The 18927-nt window shown below is 45.9% G+C and overlaps 1 protein-coding gene across 15 annotated transcripts in view; it reads right to left on the bottom strand.

The window, feature by feature from the left end:
* The window catches only part of SLC22A16 (solute carrier family 22 member 16), a 68922-nt gene that overhangs the window by 924 nt on the left and 49071 nt on the right, over positions 1-18927 (bottom strand). For 11 of the 15 annotated variants that reach the window (XM_072831751.1, XM_072831757.1, XM_072831758.1 and 8 more), the window contains 5 exons: positions 15830-15947; positions 10948-11479; positions 7347-7474; positions 4827-4936; positions 2486-3317 (listed from right to left, as the gene is read on the bottom strand). In XM_072831751.1, the coding sequence (XP_072687852.1) occupies positions 2948-3317; positions 4827-4936; positions 7347-7474; positions 10948-11479; positions 15830-15947 (1258 nt within the window). In that variant the 3' untranslated portion in view covers positions 2486-2947. Of the gene's footprint in view, positions 1-2485; positions 3318-4826; positions 4937-7346; positions 7475-10947; positions 11480-15829; positions 15948-18927 lie in introns of those variants that run through there. The other 4 variants (XM_072831753.1, XM_072831754.1, XM_072831763.1 and 1 more) reach the window with 4 other exon arrangements.

Raw genomic sequence — 18927 nt, 5'->3', positions numbered from 1 at the left:
AAGGCAAATGGAAACTAATTGCTACTTGGGGGGTGGGGGTGGTGGTGGTGGTGGTAAGGATCCATGTGATTGCCTTAAAAATTCTTTACTTTCCAAATTTTCACACACAAAAAAGCAACCTTTTAGATTAGCACCATGGTGTCTGCCTTCAAAAATGCAAATTCCATGATACCAGTCTTACCTCAATTTTCAAAAATGCAAATTGTATTAAGAATTAAAGCCCACAGATCTCTTCTCTGTTGATCCTTATGAAGATGCTGGGTGGATTCTAGAACTAAATCTCTACACCGTCTGTAAAAATGTGTCCCATCCTCACATAATTTAAACCCCTCCAGCCAAAAAATCACCACCTGGGAAGAGCCCATAAAAATAAATCAAGGCATGGTTTTCCCAATAAATCTACATACTTGGTGCTTCTACAACGTCTGAGAAGGAGAAACGCCAAGCACATGTTGGCTGCCACGGTGGCATGACGCAAGGGTCCATCAGTAACACGCGGGACTCGGGGGGACAGGTCCTTATCTTGTTTTGCGCAACGCTGATAACCTCATTCTTGGGAATACTTGAGCAAGCCCAGAAGCAGTCACAGCACCTACGGTGACATTCCAAAGGACGCTTCAAGGCGTCTTCTGGAGCCTTCCAGACACAGCAGGTACACCCACCGAGTAAGTCCAAACAAGAATGAGAATGACTGGAAGGTCCAAACCAGGACTGGATGTTTCTTCTTGGCTTGGCGGTCAGGATGGTCAGGCAGCGCACAAGCCCATAACCCTCCACCTCCCTCCTGCCAGCGGAAGACCTGGTCTCCTGCCACCCTGGCCGGCTCCCCCCACCCCCTCAGGCATGCCGGGGAGCCCTCACCTCTCCATCCCCACCTCTCACTCCCCCCTTCCTCCTCTCCAGACTCCCCTGCCTCCTAAATGGGGAGGGCAGGGTTGGGGCGGGGGAGTCCCTCTATCCACAGACCGCCTTCCTTCTTACAGGTTTTTGACCTTTTCCTTTCTACCACTGATTTTCCTTCAGTAAAAATAACAGTTCTCGAGCCTCTTATAACCCACTCCGCCTGGGAGCTTGCTGGGCTCCCCGGGGTGAACTTGGGTTACTGCGACTTCCTGCTCCTCAGTTTCCTCATCTGTAAAATGGACACATGAGTGGCACCTGCCTCAAAGGACGGGGGAATGAATTAAACTCCATGACCCCTTCGAGGCCCTTTGCACAGTACCCGTCCGTGGGAAGGGCCCAAGAAGTGTGCTTCTCTCATTCCAGGAAGCCGGAGAGGCCCTGGGCCTCGGCCCACAGCCCTCGAGCCCGAGCCCGAGCTCTGCGCCCGCTGCCTCCCTGGGTCCGCTCGCCCTCTCCCCGCACCCACGGAAGCCGCTCTTCCCAGGCCGCAGACTCCCAGCTGCCGAGCCCAGCAGACCTCTTCTTGTCCTGCTCCTTCTTGGCTGCTGTCCTCTCCCGCCTTCCTGGCCTCCTCTCCTCCTTCAGGGTCCTGTCACCTCCCCAAGTCGCTGGCTGCTCCTCCTGGAGGAGCTGGGCCCTCCTTCCATCACACCTGACAGGCCTCTGCGACTAGGGCCCTGCTCTGGAGTCTGCTCACCGTGCCCCCAACATAGACTGACCCCCCCACCTGTTCCTCCAGCTGCCCCGGGCCCCAGGCATCTGCCTCCCAGACGCCTCCGCTGGCCATCCTGCAGGTGCCTCACGCTGATGAGCCATCGACGTGTTCCCTCCAGCCACCGACGACGGCTTAGGCCTCCCCCCACCGCCCCAGTCCCGCACACCCAGCAGCTCACCAGGGGCGTGGACGTGACTTCTGCCGTCTCTGAGTCTCCCTGAGTACGAATGCCCTTCCCTCTGACCTCCTTTGACATCCCTGCCTGTTTTTCTAGATTATCTCCTGACTCCCATAACCCACCCTGGTGTTGGCAATAGGCTTGACCCCAAACCCAAACTGGCCATTTTCCTTTTTCCCTTTAAGCCTTTAATTCCCTTGTCTAGAACTCCCTTCTCTCTTTTTCCTCTGGCTGACTCTTATTGGCCCTTCCAGACATAGACTGGAGGGCCCCTCCTCCAGGCAGCCTCCTTCTGGCCTTGGGCTGGGTTGGGAGTCCTCGCCTATAACCCAGAGCCCTGGCCCTCCCCGTACCCCGCCCTCAGCTCGGTGGCTCTTCTCCTTCCCCACCACCCTGGACAGACGGACTCTCTCAGGACAGAGGCTGCCTCTTTCATCTCTGCTCCATAGCACCTAACGAGGAGGTTAGTTCAACAATCAACGCTCAATAAATCTTCGCCAAACCAACCGAAGAATACAATGTGAGTTAGTGTCCACTTGTTTTTTAGATTACTAGGAAACAACGGCTGATAATAAAAGCATCAGAATGAGTGATTTTCATGCGCTTCTTTTTGAAAGAGAAAATACAAACTTATCTTCCAGATTAGCATTTCCATTCCTCCGAATGAAAATACCGGCTCCCTAGGCAGCTTGACACCCAGAAATAACTTTAATGAGAAATTCTATAATTTATTTTTTTACTCAAGGAAAACAACAAGCAACATCTGTTGCATCCGAAGGAAGCATATTCACAGAGTATTTCTGCAAATATACACGAGACCTGCTGACAGAGGTTGTCTTGGGGCAAGGGGGCTGGGGCTCTCGGGGGCAGGGTGGAGGAGGAGCGGATTCCCCTGCATTCCCTTCTGTCGCAGAGCGCTCCAGGCCACCCCAAGCCCCCAGCCTGCCTGCCTCCCATCTTCCTCCCACCAGAAGCATCACCCATGAAGAGTCTGTCGTGTTTCAGGTAAGCTGAAAACCAGGCACCTCTCGGCGAGGCACCACGGGGCCCTCCAAGCAGGTAGGCCATGTGAACCCAGAGTCGAGGCCAGGTGGGGGACCCAGGTGACTGGGGCAGAGGCCTGGGAGGCCCGAGAGAGAGCAGGGCTCTCCCTAGGCAGCTTCCAGAGACTGGGGGTGGGGGGCAGGAGAGGGTGCTTCCACAGCGGCCACGACCGCAATGAAGGGCTCACCGGGGGCAGAAGGTGACCGCCCAACATAAAACAGCAATCCCGCTCTCTTTCCCCACCGGGGAGCGGTTAATAAGGTTTCTGTAAACCACCACCACTGAACCCTAAATTGGCTTCTAACAGGTCCGGGTAGAGATGGCAGCTGGCTGCACTGCCTCCCTGATGCATCGGGGGACTGGGACCTCGCGGGCACCTGTGGCAGGAAGGTCCAAACGCTGGAGAGGTACACGCAGAACGGGGCCACGATGCTCCCCATGCGGCTCACCATGCTGCCGCTCCCCACGGCCAGCGACCTGCAAACAGGAGGCGCGTTAGGGTGCAGACCACGGGGTACCACTCGGCCGCCGCCAGCTCCACGCAGTGGATGGAGCTGGAGGGATGATGCCCAGCGACGTCGGTCAGTCGGGGGAGGCTGGGCATCCTAGGGCCCCACCGTGCGGGGAGTGTAAGGGACAGTGAAAGGGATCATAAGGGAAGAGGGGGGACTGAGTGGGGAAAGTAAGAGCGGGGGACAAACCATGAGGGACCCCAACTCTGGGAAACAGACAGAGGGTAGTGGATGGGAGGTGGGCAGGGGGATGGGGGACCGGGGGATGGGCCCTGGGGGGGCAGGTGATGGGGTGAGCCCTGGGTGTGATATTATATGGTGGCAAATCGAACTCCAATAAAAACAAATGTAAAAAATAAAAGAAAAAAAAGAAGAAAGAAAGAAAGAAAGAAAGAAAGAAAGAAAGAAAGAAAGAAAGAAAGAAAGAAGAAAGAAAGAAAGAAAAAAAGACAGTGGCCAGAGGTGAAGCCGAGCACAGCACCGATGTGCGGGCTGCAGGACCGCCCGGGCCCTTGTCCACACTCCCAGCAGAGAATCAATACAATAACCCTAAGCTCGGCCCCAGGGCCGAAAATAAATTTTACACTGATGTTCCAAGAACTGCGTGTGATTTAGATCCGTGTTGTGCGCAACAGGGGAGTATATGAGCATACAGGTCATTCAAGACAAATCAGGACCAGAAAAAAAAAAAAAGAAGAAGAAAAGAAAAGAAGATCAACCATTCTTCCTTTGCTATGCAGATGAGCACCTTATGCATATTCATTCAGTCTCACATTGAGGATAGCATCCGTCTTCTAGAGCAGGAATTTGTCTGGGGTAGGGGGATGGATGGGAATCGGGGAGAATGAAAGATTTATTATATCTGTGGAACATTCTGTTTCAATTTTTTAAAGTCAAGTGGTATCTTCTTGAGCTTTTCTTTAAAAGCCATTTAAGGAAACTTTATAGAATGTCTAGTAAGAAGGAAAGAACGTGCTTTTCATGTGAATAAGTATCTCTTAGTAAGCCAAGGAGAGAGGCCCCACCCCAGGAGAAACTAAATCTGCCTAACACCTTGGACCTCTGGCCTCCAGATATGTGAGAAAATAGACTTCTGTTGTTTCAGCCACCTGACCTTTTGATGTCCCGTTATGGCAGCCCTAAAAATTAAGACAACTGACATCAGAACACCAAGAGACACATCCTGGGAAAATTAGCCTTGAGTCCCATGGAGAGTCAGGGTAAGGCAATTGTATTTGAGACTTAAAATGGTTTTGTAACAGAGTGTGATTTCACCACAATTTCTTTAATATCCTTGCTAATGAGGTGTAGACAAAGCCCCAGATTCAGAATTAGCATCATCATGGAACTTTCCCATATCTCCGGAGCTCCAGTAACCACTGGAGAGAAAGCAAGCATTTATACTCAAAGGTCAAATATAATGAAACGACACTCAAGTTAACACGAAAACAAGAGAAAAATAAGTAACTCTTACCTTACCCTGGTTGGATACAGCTCTGCTGTATAAAGGTAAATGAGGCCAAACGACGCCCCTATGGCAAATTTTCCAGCCATGGTCACCACCACAGTCCAAATAAAGTAATCCTGAAAAAACATATATTAGCAAAATAGACCATCATAACTAATATCTTTAAAGGAAATACATAAAATCTCAAATATTATTTTAAATGTTCTAATTATCCAATAATTAGAATTATCACTCTTTTTCAGAAGAGTGAAAACTATTACTTCTCTGTTTGAACTTACTTTGTAATCTCTACTCCTGGTCTGTAAAAGCTTTCCATCTTCATAAAATTAAGAGATTAATTTAATTGTGCCTCCCCCCAGCCTTGGAGATTTCAAATTACCAAATTAGAAAAGCCATTTGCAGAGATTGCGATGGAATGAGACACGCCCAGAGGGTACCAGTTGCACTAGCAATTGACCCACTCCTTCTGGAATTGATCCAAGCAGAGTGATTCAAAGAGCCGTAGAAACAAATTGTGCTCCTTTGTGACAGTAATCCTCTAGTTTTATAAATCATCTTCAGAAAATAATCTGAAAGTGATAACTGAACCATTAAAAGAGATTCTTTTCTTTTTTTCTTTTGGTGGAAGCATTTCTCAACAGTGAAATTTCTCCCACTCCATTCCTGCTGCCCTTAGGTCCTCTACTTCCCGCTGGGACTCCCAAAGACTTCCCACATTCCATCTTCTCGCTCATCTCCTGTCTGCCAGCTGGACATGGAGATCCTGGTGACCCCAGGGTTCATGTGTTGAGGTTGGCGGAGCCTCTGTCAACCTGAATCCCTGAATGACTCCGTGGAGCCAAACACCCCCTCACCACTCCTGCCACCACCAACCAGGTAGACCCTCATCAAACCTTCTATGAGCAAGAAATAAATACCTGTTATGTGAAGTCACTGGCATTTGACGATGCCTCTAATAAAGCAACTAATGTCACCTTGTTACCCTACACCCTAATTACTGTGTGTTTGTGGGATGAATTTGTTGACAGTATCTCTTGTAGACGGGATTTGTTGAAGGAATGAATGTAACTTAAAAAAAAACATGGACACGTGTTGATACTGCCATTTGGGGAGAAACTTTTATTAGAAGGAAGAAATTTGGGGTTAAGTGTTGGCTCCCTATTTCTAGAAACTCCCTTCAGCTACTTTCCTGTCTTCCCTATTATCACAGGGGCTTAACCATTATAGAACTCGAGGGTTCTGGGGTTCCCCTAAATCTTCACAAGTTCAAAGGCAGCTGCCATCAGCTCAACTAGTATACCTGTAAACCACTTAAAACAAACAAACAAACAAAAAGGTGTGGATGAAGTTCCCTCAAATTGGCAGCAACCTCCCGGTCCCGAGTAGTTTTACTGCCTGCATATAGTTGTATATCAATCCTCTGGAAATTTCAGTGACATAAAACATTTGATTCACCAACCTTGAGAATTAAGTGAAATGGTACTATAAAAAGAAGTCACTGGTTAACTTAACGTAAATTTCAAACAACATGTAAAATCTTAAATGCCTTGGCTCTAAATGTTGAGATACTATTGCTGAACAATCATATAATCCTAGAGAAAATTATAGAAAGTATTTTAAAGTGTAGTTACCATGACCACATTTTCCAAATCAAGAATGAAAAACACAGGTTCTGATAACATTTGGGGGGGGGCGGGTGTGGAGAAGCACTTACTGGATGCAAGAGTTATTCTAGGGGATGGTGTTTGCCCAAATATGGGAATGGGAGGGTGCTTTCAGTAGTTTATGGCATCGTTTCTCAGTAGGAAACTGCATTCTTAAGAACAAGTTTCTTGAGGGATTTAGGCATACCAGAAATTGGAAACTACTCATCTACTGCAATGAAAGACAAGACTACTTAAATTGAAACAGTCCTGAAGATAGAACTCATTATGTCCTTCAGATGTCTCTATGGCTCCCCCCCCTCTTTCAGGTTTCTAATCCACTGTCACCTTCTCTGGGAGGCACACCATCCTCGATCACCCTGGATAAAGCAAACACATGTGTCACACACACACACACACACACACACACACACACTCACATTCTCCATCACTTATCCTGTTCTGGTTTTCTTCATACTTGTAGAAACTAGATTCACTGTGAGTCTTCAGCACCTAGAACGACACCTGCCACCTGACAGATGCTGGATACATATTTGTTGAATGAATGAACGTTTAAGATTACAATAATCACTGGAAGAGGTGATCAACTGTCCTCCTTTGGGACCTCTGTGTTTACAAAATACAACACTGGCCATCTCTGGGAAGTGAGATTACGGGTGCTTTTTTTTTTTTTTTAACATTTTTTTCCTTAATCTTTTTACCATGAACATATAATACTTACACAACAGAGAAAGGATGGTTTTTAAAAGAACACATTTAAAAATATTATGTGTATACTCTGTCCATATGTCTGAATTGATCTTCATATCTGCTGTCCTAGTGTAACTAACCACACCCTAAATTAGACATAAAAATAACTCACCTTGGGGATCACCATAACCACACCACAGAACAGTGCACCTGAGATAAGGGCGAAGGCCAGAACGCTTCTTCTCCCTATACGGTCCATCCCCAAGCACATGAAGATGTAGGCAGGAATTTCCACTGCACCTGTCATTGAGCGAAAGGGCCCTCGATAAGCCACGGCAACCAACTGCGCGACAGGACCTCGCCTTCTAACCCACCACCCAAAAGGGATGATCAGCCCTCTCCCCACTCCCAGGAGCCCCTCAGAGCTACCCAACGACTGCCCTGCAAGCTCTGCCCCCTTTTAAACTCCCTGTAGGGAGGAGGATGTGTCCTGTGAAGTACACAGTCCTGCAGTCTGCCTGGCACTCATCACCCGCCCTAGGAACCTTGTCCCCCACCAGGCTGGAAGCGCCCCAGGACATGCACAGGGGGCCCAGAGGACAGGCCTGTCAGATGAATACATCAGTAAATTCACAGACGACCAGTGGATAATTTCTGACCTTTGATTTCTCACGCTTGACAGAACTAGGGAAAATTCTAGATGAGTGATTTCAAAGTTTAGGAACTAAAGTAGAAAATCAGTGTGGGCTAGATAGACAAACTAATGATAAGGTGTGATGGATTTTTAATCTAAAAGTAAACATTTGGGACTCCTGGGGGGCTCAGCGGTTGAGAGCTTGCCTTCAGCTCAGGGCATGATCCTGGGGTCCCGGGATCGAGTCCCACATCGGGCTCCCTGCATGGAGCCTGCTTCTCCCTCTGCCCGTGTCTCTGCCTCTCTCTGTCTGTGTGTCTCTCATGAATAAATAGATAAAATCTTAAAAAACAAATAAATAAAAGTAAACATTTAAAAATCTAACATGAGGGGCACCAGGGTGGCTCAGTGGTTGAACATCTGCCTTTGGCTCAGGGTGTGATCCTGGGATCGAGGATCGAGTCCCTCATCAGACTCATTGCAGGGAGTCTGCTTCTCCCTCTGCCCGTGTCTCTGCCTCTCCCTCTGTGTCTCTCGTGAATAAATAAATAAATAAAATATATATATTTTAAAATCTAACACGAGTCCCCTACAGGACGGAAACTTCCTTGGGCCTCTTTTTACTGCCCCACCACAAAAGTAAAGAGCTGCATCTTAAAAGGTCTTCTCTTGAAAACCAAAGTTTTTGAATCTGAGATCCAGAGCCAGAAAGCTCTATGTCTATCTACCAGCCAGAATGAAATAGGAAGCAAGCACGAAGATCCTGTGCCCAAGCGAGCAAGCCCAACGGTCTCCTTCAGGAAGCTGCCATTCTTCGGCAGCCTAGATCTTGCACGTAATTCAGTCTTCAAGTTCTTCCCTCCCTCTGCCGCTTGCCTAACCTCAGGATGCAACCCACCACTGCCGCTCAGGAGTGACGTGCCCTTGTCCACGCAACTGCAGGACGTTGCAAGCCCCCGGAGAGGCAGGCCCGCGTCTATGTCTCCCCCAGCTTCGGAACACACCATCGGGGTAGATACATATACTCCGAGGGAAAGTTCTCAGTAGTACATCAGAAATCAAACTCAGCTGCTGCTGCTCAAAAAAAAAATAAAAGTGGCTCAGGCCAAGGCAAAGATTAACATCCTGAGCCACCTCCTAGAGCTGGTCTCTCTTCCTTTCATTGGCCTGGAGAAGACTCGGCTCTGAAGGAAACGCCCCTTCCACGGACCCTGCGGTAAGGCCCAGGCTTTCAGGCCAGATCGGTTTGTATACCTCTTACTCTACTTTTTTAAAGAGCTTATCAAGCACTTTTCAAGGTCAAGTAAGATCATGACCCTCAAAAGAGCCATATGGGAGCAGGCCTGGCTTAGTGTCCCCACTTCACCACAGGGATTAAATGCTTTGAGCCAAATTAGTAAGTCAGCTCAGGGACTGGTAGCAGGTCTTCAGGAGCCAAGACTCCTTTGCTGCAGTCTCCCTCCCTCCTTCCTCGCCTCAGAACTGGGTCCTGGGCCACCAGCCAACTTCCCAGAGTCTAGCAAAGTGGGGCAGCAACTGTGAAATGTCTGAAGAGTGATTTAAAGTATCCTACCCTGGTTTTTCTGGAGCTGTCACTTCAGGATACGGATACTACATCTAGTTTTTGGTTTGACTGTGTCTGAGATATAAATGGTGCGAGCAACGAGCAAGCCTCCTGGGGTTAGGACAATCTGCCATTTACTTTCTTCACTCTGTAATACACAACCTCTCCCATTGCTCAGACCCAGTTCAGCTCCTAACCCCACATAACCCAAGGGTCTGTCTTGAAGCTACTGAAGCATTTATCACCTGCGAGTAGCCCAACACCTGAGCTGAAATCCCCACCAGCCCCAACACATCTCAGGAGATAAAAACTCATTCAAAAATTTCACAGCATAGAAATGTTGACATGAAGCTCCTGTCAGTAAGAGGACTTCTGGGAAGGGCAACAGCATGAAAAATCCAAGACAATAGAGAATATTAAAAACCATGTATATTTATCTTAGAAACATTGTTATACTTATGAGATGTCCCAGTTTCTTGAGAATGTATATGTCCATTAAAACTAAGAAACTATATCATAAAGATCTAAAGCTCCAGCTTCCCTAAGCTTCCCCATGTCACACCGCACCCCATTGGGTCCTCCCGCCACTTGCTGCTCTGTTCTAGGAACGCTGCATCATTTCTCAAACTGACATACAGAATGTTTGAAGCCAAGATGGACTCAGTCTGCAAACTTGCTGGTTTGCCCAAGAGAATAAAGGTGGGTTTTTCCCCCCTTCAAATGACTTCTCTCATAATTCCTGCTGAGCTATCATGAACAAAAACAGATGTGTCATCAGAGCACTCCAATGAGAAGGGATGATATCTATGTGTAAAAATGTAAAAGCAAGATTTTCTGAGGATAATAGCAAGTGCAGGCAGCCTTTATGAAAATAGCCAGGAGTTGCAACTAGATGGACAATACAGATTTCTAATATTCCTCTCATGTTGGGTGTGAATTTGGACGGCCCTCGGAGTCATGCCTCAAGACGTCACAGCAATTTCTCGAGCCATTTTAACCTGCTACTAGAATGGAAGAAGCATGACAACGAAATTAGAGTTGCATGTATTTAAGTGATTTTCTTCACTGAAATTTCTAAATTCAGCACTTTTGAAGGTAGAAAGATACCAGAAGATCTCCAAGACACATTAAATCTTAAAAGGAAAACCACCTACGAAGAACAACAGGTAGGGAATGATCTCTTGATCTGCACAAATGTATGGAAATGTGTCGAAAGAGATATAAAAGAGCACAAGCCAGATGTTAAAGACGTCACCTCTCAAAGAGAGTTCTGAGACGGGGGTGGGCTTATAGGAAGGAAGCAAGCAAGGAGCAGAGGCAGAAAAGGAAGGAGGGACTAAATTCTTCTGACTGTTTGCATTGTTTAAAAAAAATATATATATATATACACATATATATATGTATAGATATGTGTATATATATATACCTGGCATTCCAGTCTAATAACACTAAAAGAGGCCATAATAATACAGTGGGCAGTATTGTTCCTGGTAGAGAAAAGACAATAAAAGCACACTAAAAACATGGTAGAAACATCAGTTCATTGCTACACTTAAATATAATTTAACTACTTACCCATGAGGAAGAGGTTTAAATATTCATTGCCTCCTAAATTAACAGAATTCAAGGAGAAGAAGTAGAATCCCAAACACCCCGTGAACCAAATCAGCCAAACAGTAAGTGTCCTCGTTCCAACATTCCAGTCACAAAACAGATCTAATAGGTTGTGCTTCTTAACTTCAAGGGGTTCATTACCAACAGGATCATTTAGATCCAGTGACAAAAGTTCTGACAGTTTACAGGAGCTGGCCCTATTCCACTTGGCAATCGTATCAACTACTTTTTGCGCTTCTTCATATCTTCCCTCTGAGAGAAGCCAAAAAGGTGTCTCTGGGAGTATCCAACAGCACAGGACAAAGGGGATAGTCACTGTGGAGAGGACTATCTGATAGATCCACCAGGTCCTGACAAAGTAGCCTGTCAAAGCCACCACCATTGTTCCAATTGCAAAAAAGGAATGCATCTGGATGCATGCCCACGTCCGAGCCTTCATGCCAATAAATTCCGTCACATAGACAAACACCACCACGAGATAGCCACTTCCAGACTGAAAAACAAAGCAGGGAGGGTGGTCCAGATTTAAGGTCACATTTATAACTGCTAAGGGGTCTGATCTCTCTGCATATCACACACAGGCAAGAAAGAAAATGACGACAATTGTTTTCTGAAACCCATACCACATTGATAAAATCATGTTGATTCCAATCCATCCTTCTTCTTTCAATGGTTCTTTTCATCCTCCCTCCACCCTCGCCACCCCAAATGGCTCACACTTGAGAGGTTATGTCTGATATAAAGGAGAGGATATGAATGATACATGTTAGACAATGCCTTTTCTTATAGAGGATCGTAAGTATTCCTCTATAGTGTGAATTTATTTCTCACTTAACATAAATATAAACATGCATGCAAATTTATCTATATATAAGAGGTCCTTATCATTAAGTCCTAAATTGTTAAATGGGAACCAAAAATTATGGTAACTAGTGGGAAGAAAAAGATTTGATTGAAACTTTATTTTAACAGGCAACAAAAGAGAAAATAAATTGGGCTTCATGAAAATTAGAAACTTCTGCTCATCAAAGGACACCACCAATAGAGTGAAAAGGCAACCTACGGAATGAGATATTTACAAATCATATATCTGTTAAGAAATTAATATGCAGGATAGACTGAAGACTCCTAAAATTCAACAATAAAACAAACAATCCAATTCAAAATAAGCGAAGGATTTGGATTTTTCCAAAAAGATATATGAATGGCCAATAACCAATGAAAGGATACTCAACATTCCTAACCATTAGGGAAACGCAAATCAAAGCCAGGATGAGATACTACCTCATGGCCATTAGGATAGTTACTATTAAAAACAACAACAACAGAAGATAACAAACGTTGACCGAGATATGGAGAAACTGGAACCTTTGAGCACTATTGGTGGGAATATAAAATGGTACAGGTGCTATGGGAAAATGCACGGGGATTTCCCCAGAAAACTAAAAATAGAATTCCCATATGATCCAGCAGTCCCACTTTGGATATAGACCCGAAATAACTGAAAGTGAGATCTCAAATAAATATTTGTACACCCATGTGTGTAACAGCATTATTCACAATGGCTAAAATACAGAAGCAACACAAGCATCCATGCACAGATGGATAGAGGAGTGGTCTACACATACAATGGAATATTATTCAGCCTTAAAAAGGAAGGAAAGTCTGACACATGCTACAACATGCATGCGCTTTAAGGCCATTATTCGAAGTGAAATAAGCCCATAACAAAAAGATAAAATACTGTATGATTCCACTTATATGAGGTACATAGTGTAGCTGAAATCATGAGATAGGATGTAGAATGTGGTGGCCAGGGGCTGGGGGAAGAGGAAAGGAGGGTTGCTGTTTAGTGGGTATAGAGTTTCAGTTTTGCAAAATGAAAAGAGTTCTGGAGATGGATGCTGGTTATAGTTGCACAACAATATGAATGTACTTAATATCACTGAAAGGTAGACTTAAAAATGGTTAAGACGGTAAATTTTATGTGTATTTTGCCACAATTTTTTGAATTGGGGAAAATCAACTTGATTTTGAAAATAAGCCTATCTTTAACAAAATGTAATAGCAATATGTGATCATTCTTGGAATAAACAAAGAATGAATCAAATAATGGGTTTTGGTGTGTGGGGGGGATGATGAAAGGATTAGTATTTTTCCTATAAGATTATTTCACATTTGACTTTTATAATACACATCATAAAGTTAATTTTTGCAAAATTATTCAAGAGCCAAAGGCCTCTCTTAATCCTTTGATATTCAAATCACACTCTCCTGGAGGCTCATCACATCATTATCCTTGTGGATGTTAATTTCTTCAAAAGTTTACTGGTCTACCTTTGCCACATCCCAGTTGGCCAAGGGATTTGGGTAGGATTTAGTTTTCCCCATTGCTTTCAAAGACCTTTTATAGTCAAACATCTTTTGTAAGGCCTGCAATTTCACCTCCCATCAGAAAGTCAGAAAGAAGCTGGCCTACCAGCAATTTCCTGTGACAGAGAGGATGACGCGCTAGTGGTAAGCAGGGATGTGCGGGGTGGGGCCTACTGCGCTAATGTTCAGCCCAATACTTTTGTGACAACGCCTTTCATTTCTCCATATGGCCTTGTAATTGCAAGACTCAGAAAATGAACCCTGATAAGGAGAACTCCCACACCCAAGAATCTGGTTGTTTGGTGAATGTTTGCTGCTCTTACAGTACACAAGGATGGTGACAGCCATCAAATACCACAAATTTCCCCCATTAAGTTAAGCAGTGACATCAGTCCCTAGCAGGTTTTTTCCAGGTGCGTTCTGAATCCACTCCTACTCCCTCTAGGTTACTTCTGTCACTGGGTTCAAACAATCCTTTTGAACAAAGGATTAACCCAACTATATAATTCCAAAACATTCCCTGGATCCATTCACACCCGTCACTTCTACTGATAACGCCCTGCTCTTCACATCTACCCTGAGCCCTCTGCCCCGGAACAGCCACTTGGGCCCGCCTGAACCCCTGCAGGAGATTCCCATTGCCTCGAGGAAATCAAGGAAACTCGTGATCATCCTCCAAGGCCCCGATTGGTCATCCCTCTCCCCATCAGTCTCAGCAAGGTTATTTCACCTCCTCTCTAGTCTCCAGACACCCAGACCTCCAATTCCCTCTCATCGTAGGGCCTTCTCATCTTACTTGCTGCCTCTGCCTGGAATGTTCTTGTCTTACCCACCCCTCAGGACTAAAAGGCCCCTGACTCTCCAGACTCCCCACCCTCCCAACTTAAGACCCGCTCGCTCCCCCCTCCCACTGTCACACCTCCACTGTCAACATTGTATTTTTGAAGATGGCCCATCAGTGTTTTGACTTTCCCACTACGCTGTAGGGTCACTGAAACAATACGGTCTGGTTTACTTAGCATTACGATCTGCAGGCAGATCAATAAATGTGTTGAGCAAATGAGCCGGCCTGCATCTTCCCTACTCAGAGTTCAACCACAGCCACATTTCTCAGGAAAATCAAAGACAAGAGCCATAGACAATTAAGCTGCATTGACAAATGTGTTCAATGAGCGGCCGTCTCATTTTCTCAGGTCTGAAAATAAACACGTGGTATTTGCAAGACCAAAACAGATATTTTCAGAATTTATCCTCTTAAGTCTTCGCACCCTCTCCGTACCTGTGCCTCTGGTGAACCATCATTTCCACCAAGGGTCTCATCAAATCTCACTCTGCAATCACAGAGCCATTTCCTCTTATTACATCCTCAGTGGAGACAGACCACTGCTTGTTATCTTTTGTATTTAAAAACTCTTTACATTTCTAAATATAGATAATTACTTTTTTTTTAAGGTCCTGCACCTCCTAATTCTCCTAATTATTTTTTCTTTTTATGCAACAATCCTATCCTTGGCCATTTGCGTGGCTGCCTAGGAACCCTGTCCAGCCTGTGAGTGCTGGGACACCTTCTGAGCTCGCAGTCCTTGGCTTCTCCCTGGAATCTTGGCTCATACAACCTGGTGAGAGGGGACACATGCCTGCCCGTTCAGCTAGGTCACAAGCTCCTCCCACAGACAGAAACCTCACTCCACTACCCTTGACCAGTGACCTCCAAACAGATTCACTGCGGCTGGCCTCTGGCAGTCTGGACCCTGTCTAAAAGCCTCACTGAGTGTGGGGACGCTTCCTCCCTGGCTGGTCCACTTCTGATGACAGTCCCAACCAGAATGACTGCCAATGTCACGTCAGGTGCCCTACCGTGGATACTAACTGTAATTTCCCTGGGTCCTGATAATAACCCAGTGAAGCATGTAGTATTTTCTGCAGTTTACAGCTTAGAAACTAAGGCTCAAAGAGGACTACCTGTTTGCCCAAGGCCACACAGCTAAAAAGCCAAAATATGGCAAAGCTGGTACTCAAACCCATGCCCTTTCCCTACATGTCCCTGTTCCTCATAACAGAAAAGCCTGATGCCTTCTTGTTCTCTTTCCTGCTGCACACTACACAGACGACTCTCTTAACACACCTTAAGCGTCTGTTGGGCTCGTGCATACAGGGTCTGACTAGGCCACTGTAATTGCTCAGAAATGAAATGACGCCTCAGTAATTGGGGAATGCGGATCATGTGCCAGGCATGGGGTCAAACAAAAGGTCTCTGCTTTGTAAGCAACCATTTTTCATTTTAATGAGCTTCACTGTAAACACAGGGTGCCACTATCCCACAAAAAAGACTTCTCAGTGGAATGAACAAAGATTAGTCCTTGATCGCTCTCACCACATGCCAAATGACCCAAACTAAGACAGTTGGGCTCGACGTGAAAACACTGCAGCCGAATTAATGAGGTCTTTGAAAAGCACACACAAAACTCACCATGGCAAGAAGAAAGCGTGCGATCATGAAGCTGTAATAATCAAACGAGAACGCCGCTGCTATGCCAAAGAAAAATATGCCAGCGCTTGTGGACCACAAGACAAGGCGTCTTCCTATCCTGAAAAATAAGAATCACACAGTGGAACAAGCAAGGTAATGGTTATAACAGTTCCAACACCCACTCAATTCACGGAAGTTGAGTGTTGCCTACGTATCTCATAGCTTATGTACTGGTTCCTGCTGTTCATTCATCTATTTGGGGAAATAGTGAGTGGACACATGACTTCTTCAAGAGGCCAGTCTTTCGGTGGAGAGGCCCCCACCCAAGCCACTAATATACATATATGATCACCCTGGGTGATCCCCAGAGGGCCTCCTAACCCAGGACTGCTGAGGGAAAGGAGGGTTTGTCCTTTTGCTCCCAGACTTCTGCTGTCTGACCTGTTGGACCATCTTCCCTGTCCACACGGGTAGAGAAGGTCTTGCCAAGCCTCTTTAAAAACAGGTGGGTGGGGGATTGGGGTAACTGGGTGATGGGCCCTGAGGAGGACACTTGATGGGATGAACACTGGGTGTTACACTGGTGTCACGTTGGCAAATTGAACTTCAATAAAAACAAATGAAAAATAAGCAGATAAAAGTAAAGAATGAAAAAATAAAAACAGAGGGCTTGCTACATTCTGCTCCTAGAATACGGGGCTTGCTTGCTCCGCATTTTTGTAATTGGGAGGGGCATTTATTTGCCTAAAAAGCAAACAAACAAATTATAATCCTGACAGATTTTTTAAAAATTGAGATATCATTCACAAACCACAAAGTCCGACCTTTGCAAGTATACGGAGCAGGGGCTTTCAGTGTATTCACCAAGTCGTGCAGCCCTCATGACGAATTCCAGGATATTTTTCATCACTCCAAAAAGAAACTCTGCACCCAGGAGCCGTCATCCTGCCTTTTGTGCGCACCCCCTCCCTCCAGCTCCTGACTTCCACTAACCTACTGTCTGTCTCCAGGGAGTTGCTTACTCTGGACATTTTATATTAACAGAGTGGCACAATATATGGCCCGTGGTGTCTGGCTTCCTTTACTTAGCATTGTGTCTGTAAGATTCGTCTGTGATGCAGTGTGTCTTCCCTTCATTCCTTTCTGGGTCTAAATAACACTCCACTGGGGGGCTATACCACATTTGTTTATCTATCCATCAGTTGAAAGACATTTGGATTGCCTCTGCTTCCCAGCTATGGGGAATAGTGCTGCCGTGAACATTTTGTGAGCAAAATTTTGTGTTCGGTTCTCTTGGGTATGTAGCCAGGAGCGGAATTGCCGGCACCTACAATAACCCTATGTTTAACATTTGGAGGAACTGCCGAACTGCTTTCCAAAGTGGCTCCCCATTTTTACAATCTGACCCACAATGGACGAATTTCTCCACATCCTTGATAACACGTGTCCGTTATTGTCTGTCTTTTTGATTACGGCCATCCTCGTGAGTGTGCAGGGGTATCTCATTGTGGTTTTGATGTGCACTTCCTTCATGACTGATGATGTTGAGCATTTTTATATGTGCTTGTTGGCCATTTGCACATATTCTTTAAAGAAATATCTATCTAAATCCTTTGCCCTTTTTTAAACTGGGTTGTTTGTCCTTATATTGTTGAGTTATAAGAGTTCTTTATATATTCAGGATCCTGGGCTCTTATCAGATATGTGGTTAACAAATATTTTCTGCCTGTGAGTTGTCCCTGACAGATAATTTTAAGGCAAAAGAATATAGCCTTGAGATTCCAACCAACACATTTCCCTGGTAAAGTGGAGGATATACAAGCAAATAAAAAACTGTCCTCTGCACACCCTCAGCCTTCTATGCTCCCACACACACACTAGTAGGGATGGTTGGGCCTACACATGCATGGTCTCCAAACTCATCTGAGCCCTGAATGCCATTTCATACTTTTTACCCACCGCTCCCCTCATCAACCTCCTCTGCCACCCACAATGTCTGCACCTCCCATCTCCTGCAGAGAACAGAGGCCATCAAAGAGAAAGCCCCACAACTTCCTGCTGGGCCCACCTGCCAACACAACCTGCATTCTGCATTCAGCTTTCTCTTCTTCCCTCCTCTCTGGAGACACCCAACCCACCCTTTTCTCTCCAGATACCAGTTTGCAATCTTTGTTTTGGATCGTGCCTCTTCCCTCCTCCTCTGAGAACTTATTCTAACAATTACTTCTTTTGCCTCTCTCTTTCTCTCTCCTCGGACTCTTTCCTTTCAGTTTAAGTCTTTTCCAGCCAAAGACAAGAGCCTTCCATGGAACCTAACACTCCATCAGCCACATTTCATCCTGCCTTTCCTCCACCAATGGCTTATCAGGAAGGAATATGGATGCCTCAACTCCTATGTCTCCTTAGCCGGTGACCAGGGTCGCCACTGACTTTTCTGAGATGGCCCTCCAGTCACCAGGGACCCGCAGGCTGCCTCTCTCAGTCCTTATCTGCCTGTCTCCTTAGTGCCATGGACCATTCCTGCTCTGAAGGCCCACTCCACCTCGGCTTGCCGAACACCACTCTCCACGTTTGGCCCAGGCCTCCCTGACGGCCCACCTGCCTCAGCGTCAGCATTTCCCAAAGTCCTCTACTGCATGCTCCGGGCCCTTGAGATGTCATCTGCCTCCCTGCCTCTGATTCCTAAGAACATGCTGTCAACTGCCCACATGCCTTCTGGTCCTAGTGGCTCTGCTCCACTTGTTTGTTTGTTTGTTTTTTTTTTTTAAGATTTTTAATTTATTTATTAGAGAAAGAGAGAGGCACAAGTGGAGGGGAAGGGGCAGAGGATGAGGGAGAAGGAGAAGCAGACTCCGCTGAGCAGGGAGCCCGATTTGGGGCTGGATCCCAGGATCCCGAGACCATGACTCCAGCCAAAGGCAGACTCTTCACTGCCTGAGCCACCCAGGCGCCCGGCTCTTCTCCATTTTGAGGTCCTGCATAGCTTCTATCTTTGTTATTGGTGGTGGTGGTATTTTGATTTTCCCTTTCTTTCTTAATCCAGGGGTAGGACATGCTCATGGGAAAATATACCCAGACACAGTTCCCTTTCTTCTGAA

The sequence above is a fragment of the Canis lupus genome, chromosome 7 (genome assembly GCF_048164855.1).
Source record: "Canis lupus baileyi chromosome 7, mCanLup2.hap1, whole genome shotgun sequence".
Classification (NCBI taxonomy): Eukaryota; Metazoa; Chordata; class Mammalia; order Carnivora; family Canidae; genus Canis; species Canis lupus.
Note: the sequence above shows the minus strand (reverse complement) of the source record. Positions and strands in the feature narration are given on the sequence as shown.